Source organism: Amblyomma maculatum, chromosome 1 (assembly GCF_055883805.1).
Source record: "Amblyomma maculatum isolate TAMU_Amacu chromosome 1, ASM5588380v1, whole genome shotgun sequence".
Classification (NCBI taxonomy): Eukaryota; Metazoa; Arthropoda; class Arachnida; order Ixodida; family Ixodidae; genus Amblyomma; species Amblyomma maculatum.
The window spans coordinates 277,473,353-277,489,825 of record NC_139344.1 but is presented as its reverse complement, the minus strand read 5'-3'; the positions used below and the strand labels follow the sequence as shown (position 1 = coordinate 277,489,825).

General features: G+C 42.3%; 1 protein-coding gene across 1 annotated transcript; it reads left to right on the top strand.

Moving 5' to 3' along the window:
- Positions 1-9,269: 9,269 nt before the first annotated feature.
- On the top strand, positions 9,270-11,967 carry TyrRS (Tyrosyl-tRNA synthetase). The gene is made up of 2 exons (XM_084591379.1): positions 9,270-10,798; positions 11,274-11,967. The coding sequence occupies exons 1-2, from the start codon at positions 9,426-9,428 to the stop codon at positions 11,488-11,490; spliced, it is 1,590 nt and encodes a 529-aa protein (XP_084447505.1). The 5' UTR covers positions 9,270-9,425; the 3' UTR covers positions 11,491-11,967.
- Positions 11,968-16,473: the final 4,506 nt, after the last annotated feature.

Genomic DNA, 16,473 nt, shown 5'->3' with positions numbered 1-16,473 from the left:
TCGTCCATCATCTCTAGTTATCCGCAATTGACACACAAGTTCGGCAAGCACAAAATCACCCTGGTTAGCGCAGCGCGCAACGGATGAGCCAAGTGCACGTGCGTACAACCCAGAAGCACCGGACGAAATGCGTGGAGCTATGCGGATGGGGAGAAGTGCAAACTTCGGTGTGTAGCCGAGCCGAGCGACGATTCCAGAAAATACCAGAACAAGAACAGCCGCGCAAGTGACCACTGGACTGAAATTTACGTAACACGTGACCGGTAACCGACCGACGTTTACAGAACACCAGAGCAAAAAGCCCGCGCAGTGGTCACTGGACCGAAATTAACGTGATCGCGTGACCGAACTTTTAGCCGACGGCGATTCGCGTTATTTTTACCTGAACTTCAGCCGACAGCCGTGCGAAAATACGGGCGCTGCGCGAAAACGACACCGAAACATGAGTACCTTTGACAAACACCAGCGGGAAAAAAACGTAAATGCGAGCCCTGCATGAAACGAAACTGAAACCATGAGTAGTCTCGTCACAAGGCGCTAGGGAGAAACAGTGTCGCTGCTACTCGCGAAAGTGACGTTGTGTCACGTGCTTGCGCGTCAGAGCGTCGTCTGCTCGAGTGCTCCTACGGGATATGGTTTGTCAATACGCGGCCGGGTCGGGACTGCTCTCGGTTGACATGACAATGGTGGCAGTTGCCAAACGGCGACCGGAACGTAGCTCCAGCAAGATGCAGGGCCCAATGCAGCAAGGGGATCGAATTTCACCTCCACCACTTGTGAAAGAAGGCCAGGTCGAGACGGCAAGGTCGTGACGGCAAGGCAAGGTGTGCCGTGTCACGGCCGGTCTCGAGGGAGAGAGCGCTTTTTTCTCTTACGGCCTCTCCAATGGGGTCTGTTTCCACCGCCCGCCGCGCCTCGGTGGGGTCGCCACCGCCCCACTGCTGCTCGGAGCCGTTCACGAGCAAAGGAAACGCGCGCTCGCTTTTAGCTTCGCCCGCGTCAGTTGCAACCGGCAGGTCCTGACATTTCGCCCCTTATGGTTTATACAAAGTCCGTAATCAACATAGAACATTTATCGTGTACGAGGAATAAAATACAGTCAACAATCCGCTCAAGCGCGCGCTCCTTCGTCAGTGCGGCCGTGCACGGTCGAATGAAGCTTCGGGTACACTTCAACATTTTTTACCCCTAAGTTTTGTACAAAAAGAAATTTACCAGGCTATGCAATGTGCCTTTGAATGTTTTAAGCAGATGTAGCGCGACCTGAAGTGAGTGCATGGTGAACTGTTGGGTGGAAATTATGTGAACCGCTACCGTTTTCGTTTACATCAGAAGAGGCACCGGCAAAAATTCATGGCGCGTCTCAGCTAGATTCAGAGTAAAGAACAAAAATCTACTCATATAGTAAAAATGTCACTTGTCTAGTGGAGTGGGCTGTTCTAGCTTCGTTCAAAACATATCAGTCGGTTGAAAGACCGAAGATGTATATGTAGTCTCGCGACTACTTTTAATCAAGGAAATGGGCATAAACAGTTAAGCAGAATCGAAAAATAAAAAATAAAATAAAAATAAAATAAAAATAAAAAATGTGTCCTTCAATTACACATTGCACTATATATTCATCAATTCAGCAAAATGCGACCTGCGTCTAGAAAATTCAGTCTCAAAATCTTCCTGCACGGCTTGTGCACATAAGGAGTTGGCCTCTCGGTCTTTTCTGTCACTTTCCTGGTATAATTAATTGAGAAGAAGATATCAAAGAAGCGGACCTAATAACATAGCTGTTGTCAATTCCTTTCGGGCAACTCAGTGTTGAATTCTGAAATGCTGACTGAATCAGGATCTTAAGTACTTCAAGAACATTTGTGTGTAGTAGGTGCACGGCAGCTTTATCGAAAAAAAAAATGCCTGTCTAATAGGGCAACAAGCTCTGGTTTCGGATAATGCAATCCGCTAGAATATTGTCCTCGTAGAAGAGCGTACTACATGGGGCTGCTTCTTTCGCTAGTTTCAAGAAGAATAGCGCAAGCGTCACACCCAAAGTTGATTAACTAAACGATATATCCAGCGACGTAAAGAAAACCGGAATATGTGTGAATTCGGATTAAAATGGACAAAAGTAGCTACCATGCCGCAATGCATGTCATAAGCTTGTAGAACGTTTGCAGAGCGACAGTGTTTTTATACCTATATAAAGACTCGGTTCACGTGTAAAGTACGCTGACATGCCGCTGGAGTATCTACCTTCCGTGTTCTTTTATTCCGGGGCTGTACACACCACGAAACAAGCGAGCGACAGCGCGAAACCATGCAAAAGCCACCCGCCGCCGCTGAAGCAGATGCAGAGCGAACAGTGAGCAGGTCGCGCCCCTTGCGGTGGCGGAAAGCGTGACTCGAGGAGAAAAGTTCCCATTGTTCACGCGGCGATTGAGAAGGCCGTAAGAAAGAGCGCGCGCTCTCCCTCGAGACCGGCCGTGGCCGTGTCTAGCGTTTTAATCCCATATATATCGGCAGCTGTGAGCTGCGAGCAGAAATTCGCTTCTATCGCAGTTATCCACAGAATCTCGTCGCAGATGAGCGACCCTGAGAAAGGTTTTTTTTTTTTCTTTTTTAACATTACTTCATCCAATCGCGTATTGTTTAAGATATCAACAGATTATAGCATGCATTTTCTTTTCTGACTGTGGCTCGTAAACAATCCGCCGCGCCGGCACCGGCGGACTGCGGCAGGCGGTTTAGCTTATGTCGTATGCGGAAAGATCGTCGACACAGCATCCGATTTCAATCATCGCCTAGTACTCTCGAGACCAAACTCTTCTATCAGAACCATCCTGTGTTGGTAGCATAGCCCGCGTGAAATGTTCCGAGCGTATACATGCGTTCTCAGGTGTAGAGGGGGCGCCGGATCGCAGGATTCAATTTGTCGCGAAGCTTTTTTTTTTTTTTTTTTTTTTTTTTTCGGGAAATTGGCCTTGCCTGTGTCGTGCCAGGCTGTTTCTGAGTAGCGCCACTGTCACCCTGCCCTGGGCCAGCAGCACCTCATAGGATCGCACAGGCGACGCCACACTATAGCCACACTGTACAAGCCGCGCCCAGTAGGGCCGTTGCATTATTGCCGCCGTCTGCTCGAAAACACCTGCACGCACGACTGTGACGTCATCAAGCACAGTGTTGGCCGTAAAAGTTTCCTGTCTGGCAGCGCGAGTCGCGGATCCCGGAGCGCTGTCTTTAAAATTACTTTGCGAAAAACTAAAGCGTCCTCAACTGTGCTTTTTTGAATATGCAATGTTGACGTTGAGAAGAACTTCTGGTGCAAATTTCGTTGATATCTGTGAGCATCGAAAAATAGCCGGAGTTGACCTTTAATTGAGCTGTGAGTGTCGTAATCAGTGAACATAATGCTTGCCTCATCTCAAAATATAGCATTCGATAAGGCTTGTCTTGATGGGGAAGCGCACTTATAACATAAACAACACAGAGCCGATTTTTGAAATAATATCGGACATTTTAGAACATAGGGTTGTACTTTCTCGTGATTGAATTGCGGCGTGTTCCTGCTTCGTGAAACTTCGATCTGTTTCACAAAATTCTTTGTTTTTTCCATGCTCGACGCCACTGAGCACTGGACGGGTGGAAGTCAAATTATAAGGAATCAAATAGCACACTGTGTCTCATCTTTTGAATAGCAACCTCCCGCAATGGCATGACTCACGCGAAAGTGGACGCAGATTCTCTTTGCACCATTTTTCATGGAACGTGATGAGCATTCCGGCCCTCGCTTATCGTTGAATCCTACTCACTGGTCGCGTGACGTACGCTTTTCGAGCTGGCTTCCATTTAAGCACTTTATAGCGTCGTTTCAAGACGAAATGCAGCCATCCAGCTTGCCGAATTTATATCTTAAATGTACCTCTAAGAGCGTTGGAATGCGAGCAGGGGCTGTAAAAATAATGCGGGACAAACTCGCGGAGCTTCTACAATGTTCATTTCATTTTTATTTATCTGATTTACTTCTGCTTCCCAAACAACATACACACAAAATGTAGTACGTCCTTGTAAGAGTAACAAAATTACAGTTGAGCATTTGTTCTCAAGTATTCTCTCTTCCTTTAGCTGCTCCATATTGCAGCACAGTAATTAAATTTAGCAGACGGGAGTTGTATGAAATAAATGCTATATCAGCATACACTATGATCTCACCAACAACGTTCATGAATTTTAAGGGCGTTGTGTAATCATAAATGACATGAGGATTTGACGATACCAGAAAAAGCTACAGCACTAAAATTGATTACGTGCAAGCTAAATCTTTGGTTAATGCATGTTACCCAACCAGAGACAATTTCCTTACCTGCTCGGATCATCCATAAATTGCTTACAGTCGATGCATTCAGCTACTGCCTTCGTTACACTCTTTCATTTCACAAACCATTATTCGTACAGAAGCCGAATTCTGCCTTTTATTTATTTATTTATTTATTTATTTACTTACTTACTTACTTACTTACTTACTTACTTACTTACTTACTTACTTACTTACTTACTTACTTACTTACTTACTTACTTACTTACTTACTTACTTACTTACTTACTTACTTACTTACTTACTTACTTACTTACTTACTTACTTACTTACTTACTTACTTACTTACTTACTTACTTACTTACTTACTTACTTACTTACTTACTTACTTACTTACTTACTTACTTACTTACTTACTTACTTACTTACTTACTTACTTACTTACTTACTTACTTACTTACTTACTTACTTACTTACTTACTTACTTACTTACTTACTTACTTACTTACTTACTTACTTACTTACTTACTTACTTACTTACTTACTTACTTACTTACTTACTTACTTACTTACTTACTTACTTACTTACTTACTTACTTACTTACTTACTTACTTACTTACTTACTTACTTACTTACTTACTTACTTACTTACTTACTTACTTACTTACTTACTTACTTACTTACTTACTTACTTACTTACTTACTTACTTACTTACTTACTTACTTACTTACTTACTTACTTACTTACTTACTTACTTACTTACTTACTTACTTACTTACTTACTTACTTACTTACTTACTTACTTACTTACTTACTTACTTACTTACTTACTTACTTACTTACTTACTTACTTACTTACTTACTTACTTACTTACTTACTTACTTACTTACTTACTTACTTACTTACTTACTTACTTACTTACTTACTTACTTACTTACTTACTTACTTACTTACTTACTTACTTACTTACTTACTTACTTACTTACTTACTTACTTACTTACTTACTTACTTACTTACTTACTTACTTACTTACTTACTTACTTACTTACTTACTTACTTACTTACTTACTTACTTACTTACTTACTTACTTACTTACTTACTTACTTACTTACTTACTTACTTACTTACTTACTTACTTACTTACTTACTTACTTACTTACTTACTTACTTACTTACTTACTTACTTACTTACTTACTTACTTACTTACTTACTTACTTACTTACTTACTTACTTACTTACTTACTTACTTACTTACTTACTTACTTACTTACTTACTTACTTACTTACTTACTTACTTACTTACTTACTTACTTACTTACTTACTTACTTACTTACTTACTTACTTACTTACTTACTTACTTACTTACTTACTTACTTACTTACTTACTTACTTACTTACTTACTTACTTACTTACTTACTTACTTACTTACTTACTTACTTACTTACTTACTTACTTACTTACTTACTTACTTACTTACTTACTTACTTACTTACTTACTTACTTACTTACTTACTTACTTACTTACTTACTTACTTACTTACTTACTTACTTACTTACTTACTTACTTACTTACTTACTTACTTACTTACTTACTTACTTACTTACTTACTTACTTACTTACTTACTTACTTACTTACTTACTTACTTACTTACTTACTTACTTACTTACTTACTTACTTACTTACTTACTTACTTACTTACTTACTTACTTACTTACTTACTTACTTACTTACTTACTTACTTACTTACTTACTTACTTACTTACTTACTTACTTACTTACTTACTTACTTACTTACTTACTTACTTACTTACTTACTTACTTACTTCGATGTATTTGCGTTTGTCAATGAGTGTCTTGTTATTTATAATACTATAAAACAGATTCAATCTTTTTATCTTCCTTCGGACCTCTAGTGGAGGTATGTCAGCTCAACTATAGAATGGGGAAATGTGTTCCTGTCTTCTGTACTTCGAAAAAATGAAACGCAGCGCACGTCTTTGCACTTGTTCTAGTTTTGATGTTAGACACTTATTGTGAGGGCAGTGAGGGTCCAGTGAGGGTCCCGGACTTCACACGCATATTCAAACACTGGCCGCACTATCATTTCGTAAGCTATTAGTTTTGTTTCCGGTGTGGCAAGTCTGAACGATCGTCTTATAAGTATCCTAATTTTTTATTTGCCTTCCCTATTATGTTATTTATATGCATAGTTAAGCCAAGATTAGAATTTATTGTGACACCTAGGTAGCTTCTTTCCTTACTTTTTTCCTTACAATCTAAGCACGACTTCTTAAACCTGTGGCCCGAAAATTTGAAGAACTGAGCCCATTCAGACGCCCCTCTGCAGGTTCAGATGCTGCTAGAAACAAGCTGGAACAATATGGCGGCCGCGGAGCCGTGGCTTCGGCGGTTGTATTCTAGTTCACTATAGGCGGTTGCAATAGTGATTTTACAGATGCCGCATCACCAGCGCCGCCGCACGGCCCTCCCCGCGCTAACTAGACGCCCACATGGCCTCCGAGATCACCCTCGCGCGCGCGGAGGTGATCTCGGATGCCATGATGCCCAGTGTGTCCGTCAACCGATCCGCATAGCAGACGCGCAGTAGACATCGCTGAAAAAATGCACCGCGGACGAGTCGACGCCTGCTTGTATGCGGATTTAAACGCATTAAAAACCACAGCTGGATGTATATTAAAAAAAAAAAAAAAAAAGATCTTGAAAACTGTACGACGGCTTTATACGAGCAAACATGTGCATGGCGGTCAAGTGGAAACAAGAAGTGTTGACTACGACATATACGCCTTGAGGTAAAGAAAATTTACAGCTTACAGGTAAATTTACAGGTTATTTAAAATGTGCTGTACAGCGGCTGAAATTGACCACTTGCGGAAATCCGTGTCAGTTTCTTCACAAGTCTTTTTCCCAAACCAAAATGCCTCGGTCCCCGAGGACACTGTCGCATTATTTGAAGAAACGAAAAGAGTCAAGTTCCTCCTGCTATGTAAACTGAAGAATGTTGCCAGTTGACTGCAATATGGTTCAGGGAGAGGTGTCCAAAGGGTACAATGGTGGACTATCAACCCTTTATCAGTAAAATAGAGGATGAAGGGGATTGTCCAGCGCCTTAATTGCTTCTAGTGGTTACGGCCTATTCTTCGTGCTTCCGTCATACGGCACGACTCGCAAGTGTGAATGCGCCGTACACAGATGCACCTGCTTTTTAACTGCAGGCAGCTGCAGGCGGCATTCCTTCCCTATGCAACGGCACGTCTCCTCATGAATGCTTTCAGAGATGATTTTGTGATGTTGTTGAATGCAAAAAAAATAAATATATACAAATGTAAAAACAACTCTCTGTTCCTTTTAATGGTAAAGAAAAGGGCTTATCTATCGAGGATTCAAATAAATATGCAAAAGCACTGCCTGAATCCAGCGCTCCCTCTTTTCCGTTTCGTAGGATCTCCAAGGAAACGATAAAATTTTATCTGCGACACCTTGCCTGCAGTGTTTTTATAGCTGTTGTGACATTGGTTAACACAGCAATAGGTCGAGCCACCCATATTTAGCGATTTTATCTTCGCTTTCGGCGGAAACGCATACCGCTCGCCTCGCTGACTGCGAACTGAGAGAGTGGCGTCCACCTTTCGCCTGTCACGCGCGCTCCCCAAACTGCAGGACGCATTTCAGAACTGAAAACGAACAAGCACCTGCCGCATAATATCTGGGTCATTTTGGAATCATTTACACATGTAAGATCATATGAATATTAGCTTAATGTTTTCAGACTGCTGTGCAGTAGCGATGCGCATAAAGTACGCACACTAAAAAAAAAAAGAGAAAAAAAAAGAAAAGCCCCTCCAGAAACGATTTCTTAATTCAAAATTCTTTAATTCAGAGCTTAGGCCAACAGTACCGCTTCTGCAGTGAAATAGCATCTTCCATTTCATTTAGGATTGTTGGGCCCATCTCAAATCTTCCTCCCATGCCTGATCCCCGCTACAGTGCTCTAGAACCTTCTAGAACACTGTATCCCCGCTAAAGGCCAGCGAAGATTGATTGGTTCATAGGAAGGGAAAGGCGCAGTATCTGTCACACTTATGTGGACACCTGAACCGCGCCGTAAGGGAAGTGATGAAGGTGGGAATGAAAGTGGAAAGAGAGAAAGAGGAGCCGTAGTAGAGGGCTACGGAGTAATTTCGACCACCTGGGGATCTTTAACGTGCGCTGCGATCTTCTACCATGGCGATCATCCAATGCCGGCCTGTGTTCCTGTATCGCCCGGGATCTTCATGGCCTCGGAGGCACGTGTGACCATCGAACCACCTTCCCTACACCCATCTTTTTTTTTTTTTTTTTTTCACAGTAAAGTTGGTAAAGTTGTGCTTCACTTCATTTCCCTACAGTGTACTAGAGTAATTTCACTTCAACCGCAACGAAAACAAATTGAATCCAAGCAAAGCCACGAAATAGTCGACGCCATCCAAACAAATCCGGTACTTTTTTTTTTTTTTCCTCCTTGAGCAGGCAGTTGCATGGTCGCATCGCTTGACAGAAACTGGTTCGTGTAAACCTGAAGCAAATCGGTGCACAAACGAGGAGGTTTCGCGGCAGCAGCGGTATCAAAGCTTGGCTACAGATTCTAGAGCACTGTAGCTTGGCGGTACCTCCGCTGCCTCCGCTACCTCGCTCACCGCTCCTACCCCCGCGCGGAGAAAGGAAAAACTCTATGCTTTAGCGCTTTAGCCACTTTAGCCTTTAGCGTCGCCGCAGTGCTTGAGCACACGCATATGCTAAATTTGGCGTTTAATATATGGTCATATTTTTTGTAATACATCTTTAATACATGCCGTAGTAATGTAAATAGTTTATTTTTTAGTTTAACTGTCACAAAAAACGATCCGTGACGACCGATGCGAACTATTGCGCAGAGCGCCCTCAGGCGCCGCCCGTGATATATCTACGCGCACTTACGTCAACCTTTGGTGTGTTGCGTGGAATAGCGGAGTACAGCTGCCACACGTGTTGGCGTACCGTATGCTTGTAGTGCGGGTGTCGTATCAGTAGGATAGCTTTATTTCACCTCTCGCATTTTGCACGGCAGCGCCTACAATGGCAGAACACACCGTTGAAGCGAATGGAGGGAGCGCAGCTGTTTCGGCAAAGGTGAATTTGGTTACGAGAAACCTCCAGGAAGTGCTCGGTGAAGCCCGAATGAATGAAATCATGAAGGAACGAGATCTGAAAATCTACTGGGGCACGGCTACAACTGGCAAGCCCCATGTTGCTTACTTCGTACCTATGTCGAAGATTGCCGACTTCTTGAAAGCAGGATGTGAGGTAACCATTCTTTTCGCTGACTTGCATGCATATTTGGATAACATGAAGGCTCCTTGGAGCTTGCTAGAACTGCGAACTCAATACTATGAGCAAGTAATCAAGGCGATGCTGAAGTCAATTGGGGTGCCGCTCGAAAAACTGAAGTTTGTGAAAGGCTCCACATATCAGCTGAGTAAAGAGTTCTCTATGGATGTCTACCGGCTGGTGTCCTTGGTAACTGAGCATGACGCAAAGAAGGCTGGGGCCGAGGTGGTGAAGCAAGTCGAGCATCCGCTTCTGAGCAGCATGCTGTACCCATTATTACAAGCCCTGGATGAAGAATATTTGCATGTCGATGCACAGTTTGGTGGTGTCGACCAGCGTAAGATATTTACTTTCGCCGAGAAGTACCTGCCTCAGCTGGGCTATGAAAAGCGCATTCACCTCATGAATCCCATGGTACCTGGCCTGTCAGGAGGCAAAATGAGTTCATCGGAGGAAGATTCGAAGATCGATTTGCTTGACTCGCCGGCAGCTGTGAAAAAGAAGTTGAAGAAAGCTTTCTGCGAGCCGGGAAACCTCGAGGACAACGGTGTTCTTGCTTTTGTGAAGCATGTGCTGGTGCCTCTTCAGAAGGGCGCAGAGCTTGTCATCGAGCGTGACGAGGCACATGGCGGCAACATCACCTATTCGAGCTATGAAGAGCTAGAAGACGACTTCAAGAATCTTAAGTTACACCCAGGTGACTTGAAGGCAATGGTCGAAGTGCAATTGAACCGGCTTCTAGATCCGATCAGAGAAATATTCAACGACCCGAAACTCCAGAAGCTGGCAGCTGATGCCTACCCTCCGCCAACGAAAGCTGTGTTCGATGAAGTGACTCCCCAGCGCCTTGATTTGAGGGTTGGACGCATCATCGAAGTGAATGACCATCCAGACGCGGACGCGTTATATGTGTCTCGTGTGGACTTAGGTGAACCTGCTGGACCCCGCACTGTTGTCAGTGGCCTTCGGAACTTGGTACCAAAAGAGGCTCTTCTCAACCAGAATTTTGTTTTGCTGTGCAACTTGAAGCCATCAAAAATGCGAGGCGTGGAATCGCAAGCCATGGTGCTCTGTGCTTCAATCCAGGAGCCACGACAAGTCGAGCCTCTCAAACCACCAAGGTGAGTAGAAGCATGCTTTTGGTTATTATACAGCAACCTCACTGTGTGCTAGTGCAGGTACTCTTGTGACAGATGTTTCTACTTAGCATTATGGCAAAAATGTGTTTTTGTTTTTGTAGATGCAACAGATGTGTACATGTAAAGAATTGCATGTGGTTGAAGTCTATAAACCAAACCAATTGAAACATTTTATTAATTGCAGAACACCATAATGTTGACCACATACACATCTCAGTACTGTGTGTGCCTGTTTGGAATATCTGTTTCTGCATCAGAATGTTCTTGTGCCAAAATTTTCTTAACAGCGCTATCAGTAAGCATTGCCAAGCATTAACATTCTCTCTCAAGACATTATCACGCGTAAGAGTGGAACTGCCCCAGTTACCAACATTAGCCACTAATGGAATGGCAGCTCAAAGAAGTGCAACTCATTTAATGTGGTAGTCTGAAGCAAATGTTTTCTTTCTGTTTGCAGCAACTGCAGTCCAGGGGACCGAGTGTTTGTTGAAGGCTATGAGGATGCCAGCATTCAACCTGATGGCCAGCTAAATCCCAAAAAGAAGATTTGGGAGAAGCTGCAGGTGGACATGAAGGTTTCTGCAACATTAGTGGCAGAGTGGAGTGGCTGCGCATTCCTCGTGAATGGTCAGCCTGTTACCTGTGCTTCTCTCAAGGGAGCGCCCATCAAATAAGAAGCCTTCACATATAGGGCAACACTTTAACTTATAAGTTGATCTTACTTCTGTCCCAGAACTTTGTGTAGCTTGAAGCACCAGAATTGGTGGAATTGTGTTTTATTGGTCTTTGATTATATTTGGTTGGTCTGTGTTTATCAGGATAAGTAAACTCAGAGTCAAGTATAAGCCCTTCCTTAATTTGCGATGATTTATTTGCTCAAGGTCAGCAATAGCAGTTTTTTTTTAACAACACTACTTTATCAGTTAAGCGTTTTCACTGCACCTGGGAATTATTCCAAAGCAGTATTTGCATATGCATAATCAATATTTTGTACCTGTTACTTGTTAAGCATGTAAGAATATTTTTGCAGGAGTTTTATATCAAAATGTATGCTTTTTGACTATGGGTATGCACACTGTTGAACAATTCCACATGTCTTGCAAAAGCTTGTATTTCTACCGCTCCTGTAATAAAGTGGCGTGCTCCCAGGATATGTTACCTTCACCTTGGTAAAGTGATGCATGCTCATCTTGCCATTGTGCTTGTGCTTGCAATTCATTGTTTGTTTGTTTGATTTTTGAACAGCAGACCGCATGGCATACAGAAAAGGGGGTGGGGACGGAACTAATACCCCTGTCAAGCGCACAAGTTAAGTGCACTTACCGAGAGTGTCACTCGCTATAAGTACACTTTGCCCAATCTAAACACCGCAAATGGAGTGCACTCGCAGAAAAGTACACTTTGATTGAAGTATGTTGTGGGAAACGCACTTTCTGGCCGACTGCGTAGCCTTGTCACCAGCGATTTTACTGGTACAAAATGTAATGCATGAAAAAAGGACACAGAGGTTCATTATAGCTATTTAACAGTGTTTAATAAAATTATTTGGTTATAGTGGCATCAGAACATCGTCAGATGGTGCGTCGTTGCACTTTGCCATGTTGGTCTGAGTAGGTACAGTTTAGTGCAGGCTAGGAAGCTGTCTCGGCTGGTCTTGACTTGAAATGTTTTTGAAATACACTTAGTACACTGTTATAATTTTCGTTTGACAAAATATAGGTTATGTTTTATTTTTTATTTAAATTCAATGTGCAACAATTAATTTTGGAATATATTTTTTCTGTTTAATGTACATCTTTAAAAAGCGAGCTGTTTGTCCGCCGCCATTTTTTTTACTGTGAGTGCACTCTGTTTTCCCGTTTAGCACCGCGTATGCCAAAGTGTGACTCGAAGCACTCGAAGTCTCAGAAGTGCACTTCCCGTAAGTGCACTTAACTTGCGCGCTTGACAGGGGTATAAAAGCCATGACAATGGCTTGGTAGTGATCCCAGCCCTTTAAAAATTTGCACAAAATGGGAAGACATTCTTGAAGACTAGTTTGTGCATAGTTAACAGACATTTATGGCTGAGAGCCAGGGAGTATAGAAATGAAGTACTATATGAGAAACTACACTACTAATAACTCTGATTTTATTGAACGATCACTTGCTTATACACAGCAGTTGTTTCTGGGAGGACACTAACCTAAAGAGTATGCTTTTGGGCCGCTTTCTTGATTTCATTGAGATATGCGGAGCTAGTATATGTCGCTGCTGGGACTAGCTCTGCTGAATTTCATCACTGTAGAATAAGTATGAAGAATGTTTTGCAACTATGGCAAGTCTGACTGTGCTTGCTTATGAAAGTTGTTGCTCAGAATAGTAAGATAGTTTTCTCAATTTTTTGCATTATTTGGCCATTGGAATGTTCTGAGGACACAACTGTATATGTCTCGTTATTTTCACTCTAAATAATTACTATAGCATTCAGAAAATACATTTTTTTAATTTGCCTAAGCAAGTTTGGGGTATTTTTGAAAGTGCTCTTAGATGGAATACTGGTTTACATTTTTTGTTTGTTTGGTAGGATCATAGTGAGTGACAAGCTCCTGAAGCCAAAATTTTACTGCACTTTCTTTTCTTCTATTCTGCAAAGTGAAAATTTTCCTTCAAAGCACTAGATCTTCACCTACAGAGCTGGTGCATCTGCTACAAAATGCCATTTTCTCCTATTGCGAAACCTGAAATTGCTGTTACAAATTGCAATTTCTCCTCTTATAAATGCTACTTGCTACAAAGAGCGTATTTTCAGTTCCTCCACTGCAGATGTCTCAAACTCATCTTGCTGTGAAGCTGAACTAGCGAACTCTTGTCATCCATAACATGCCATAACACATGCGAAATTCCACAAAACTAACTCCATAAAAGGTGAAGGAAGGGAAAAGGTACAAAGCAGTACGCCCGATGATGCCCACAACCACTTGGATATTGCGAAGGTAGATTTCCTAGGTTTCCGCATAAAGTTTGTCTAAGCACCAATTTAAAAGCTAAACATGGCTAGGAGCTGGCTGGTCTCAATCGTGAACAGCAATAAACAAATCGGGAAAGAGAAGCAAAGATTGATTGAGCATGGAAGAGTTGGAACAAAGGCTGAAATTGCGAATGGCGGTGGACCATACGACAAGGTCCTGAGGGCCAAATCTGACTCAAGATCCCAGTGTTCAAGGCCTCTGTGGTATAGTGTCATCGGCCTGTAGTTTTATGTTTAAAGCCAAATAAATGGTGGACGTCATTGAATGTCATAATTGAGAACAAAATAATGCAAGAATTTCCACCTCGTTTAGTATGCGACAGCATTCTACACAGGATGGTGTGAAGTTTCTGAATAGCCATTCTGTACATCAGCTAGCCAATGCAAATGGGAAGCGATAGTTATGTCTATGCTTCATTTTATAAAAATTTACAAATACCCTGCCGTGGTGTTGCAGTGGTTAAGGTGTTTGGCAACTGTGCCCAAGGATGTGGGATCGAATCCTAGCCATGGTGGCTGCTTTCTGGAGCCCTTCACTATGACGTCGCTTTGGAACGTTACCCCACAAACCAAACCATCCATAAAAATTAAAAATTGTTATGCTAATGCCTTAACATGGCTTTTTGCAAGAAATTTGTTTTCAGCAGGGATGTCGTCATGTTCAAGATGTGGCATTCGTGGGTACCAGCAGGGCAGAAGTGGCACCAACAATTACATAATTATTTTATTACCTTCGTGCTTGGCTTCATCAGTAACCCTTATTCTTGCAAAAGCATGGAGAACTCAGCATAGCTAAAATAACGGGGTTTATTATTGGGCTTGCTGCCACAGTCACTGCACGATCAATGTTATAAGTGCAAGGTGATCATCATCATTAGCCTTACTATACCCACTGCAGGGCGAAGGCTTCTCCCACATTCCTCCAATTAACCTGGTCCTGTGCTAGCTGCATCCACTTGACCCCTGTGAACTTCTTAACCTAATCCGCCCACCTAGCTTTCTGCCGCCCCCTGCTACGCTTTCCTTCCCTTGGAATCTAGTTTGCTACCCTAAGCAACCATCGATTATCCTTTCTTCGCGCTACATGTCCTGCCCATGCCCATTTCTTCTTGATTTCCACTAGAATGTGAGTGACTTGAGTTATTTCTCTTACCCACTCTGCACGTTTCCTATCTCTTAGCATTATCCCTACCATTTTTCTTTCCATAGCCCTCTGCATTGTCTTCAACTTAAGTAGAAACCCTCTTTGTTAGGCTCCACGTTTCAGCCCCATAGGTAAGTACAGGTAAGATGCAACTGTTGTATACTTTCCTCTTGAGCGACACCGGTAAGCTGCTAGTCATAATGTGCGAGTGCTTGCCAAATGCGCTCCATCCCATTCTTATTCTCCTCGTTATTTCCCTTTCATGGTCCGGATCTGCAGTTACTACCGGGCCTAAGTAGACATATTCGCCTACTACATCTAGTGCTTCACTGCCTAACGTAAACTGCTGTACCTTCCGTCTTCTGCATATTGATTTTCAAGCCCACCTTTCTACCTTTCCTGTCTAGGTCATCAATCATTCTTTGCAATTCATCTCCTGAGTTACTTAGCAAGGCAATGTCATCAGCAAATCGCAGATTACTGAGGTATTCTCCATCTGCCCTAGTTCATGTTCATGTCTTTTGGTAATGTGGCATCAGTGGTGTATACCTCGCTGTTGTAAGACAAAGGAATGGATGTGAAAAGTCATATGCACTGGTACCATGCTATTTACTTTCATGTTGTGAGCACCTTACCTTTTTCTTTTTGCACATCCTTCATAGTCAAGTACTTAAGCCCATATACCTACTAATCAGCTGTTTGAAATGGGCTTCTTTGACACTTTCATCTTGGAACCCTGAAATGTTATTTTGCGTTCAAGGCATTCATGCCATATTATCGAGCTTCATTTTGTAGAAGTATAAGGCAGTTTGAAGGGATACTGCTGCAAAAGGATAGAATGTGGCTGTTCCAAGTTCTCTATCGCAGAATACACATTTTATTTTATCTAGGGTGTAAAGTCAATCAGAAATGAAATTTTGTGGATGGAGCCTTTTCATGCATAATTTTGTTCATGAATTACCTAGCTCAATACACTAAATGGTTGAACTGCACTAGAATTAGCAAAGCATGCATTTGTTCTGTGCTAGTGATGATCTTCAGAAACCATACTTTGGTGTGATGCAATTTAGCAGTAACATAGTCAAAGCATTGCTGTTCCTCGTTGTCATTGTGGGTGTTGTACATGCCACTGACCTAATGGTATTGTGCTGCTTCTGTTGAAGATGAGGATGGCACTGAAACTTTATTTTTTTGCAGATGAAGGGAGCCTTTTTTTTGTATAGGAACGATTGTTTTTTTCACCAATACGGCCTATTCAGAACTCATTTTAACTAAAGTATATATTACATTATTATTGCAAAAGAAATGATAACCAAAGCTTCTGTAATCAATCTCTCAAACCTGAGCAGCACCTTGCAATGAAAATGGACCGACATGTATTTTAAAAATTGGGCTTGCAGCTCTCAGTATGTAAATATTTAGATACATGCTAGTGCAAGAAGGTAAGCAGGCACACAGCTCATGGTGGCTAGGCCACATATTGCCAGCTGTAATTTTCTCGCAA

Coding starts and splice junctions, on each gene's coding strand:
- TyrRS (XM_084591379.1), top strand. CDS start 9,426: ATGGCAGAACACACCGTTGAAGCGAATGGAGGGAGCGCAGCTGTTTCG. Junction 10,799..11,273: donor GAGCCTCTCAAACCACCAAG/GTGAGTAGAAGC, acceptor TTCTGTTTGCAG/CAACTGCAGTCCAGGGGACC.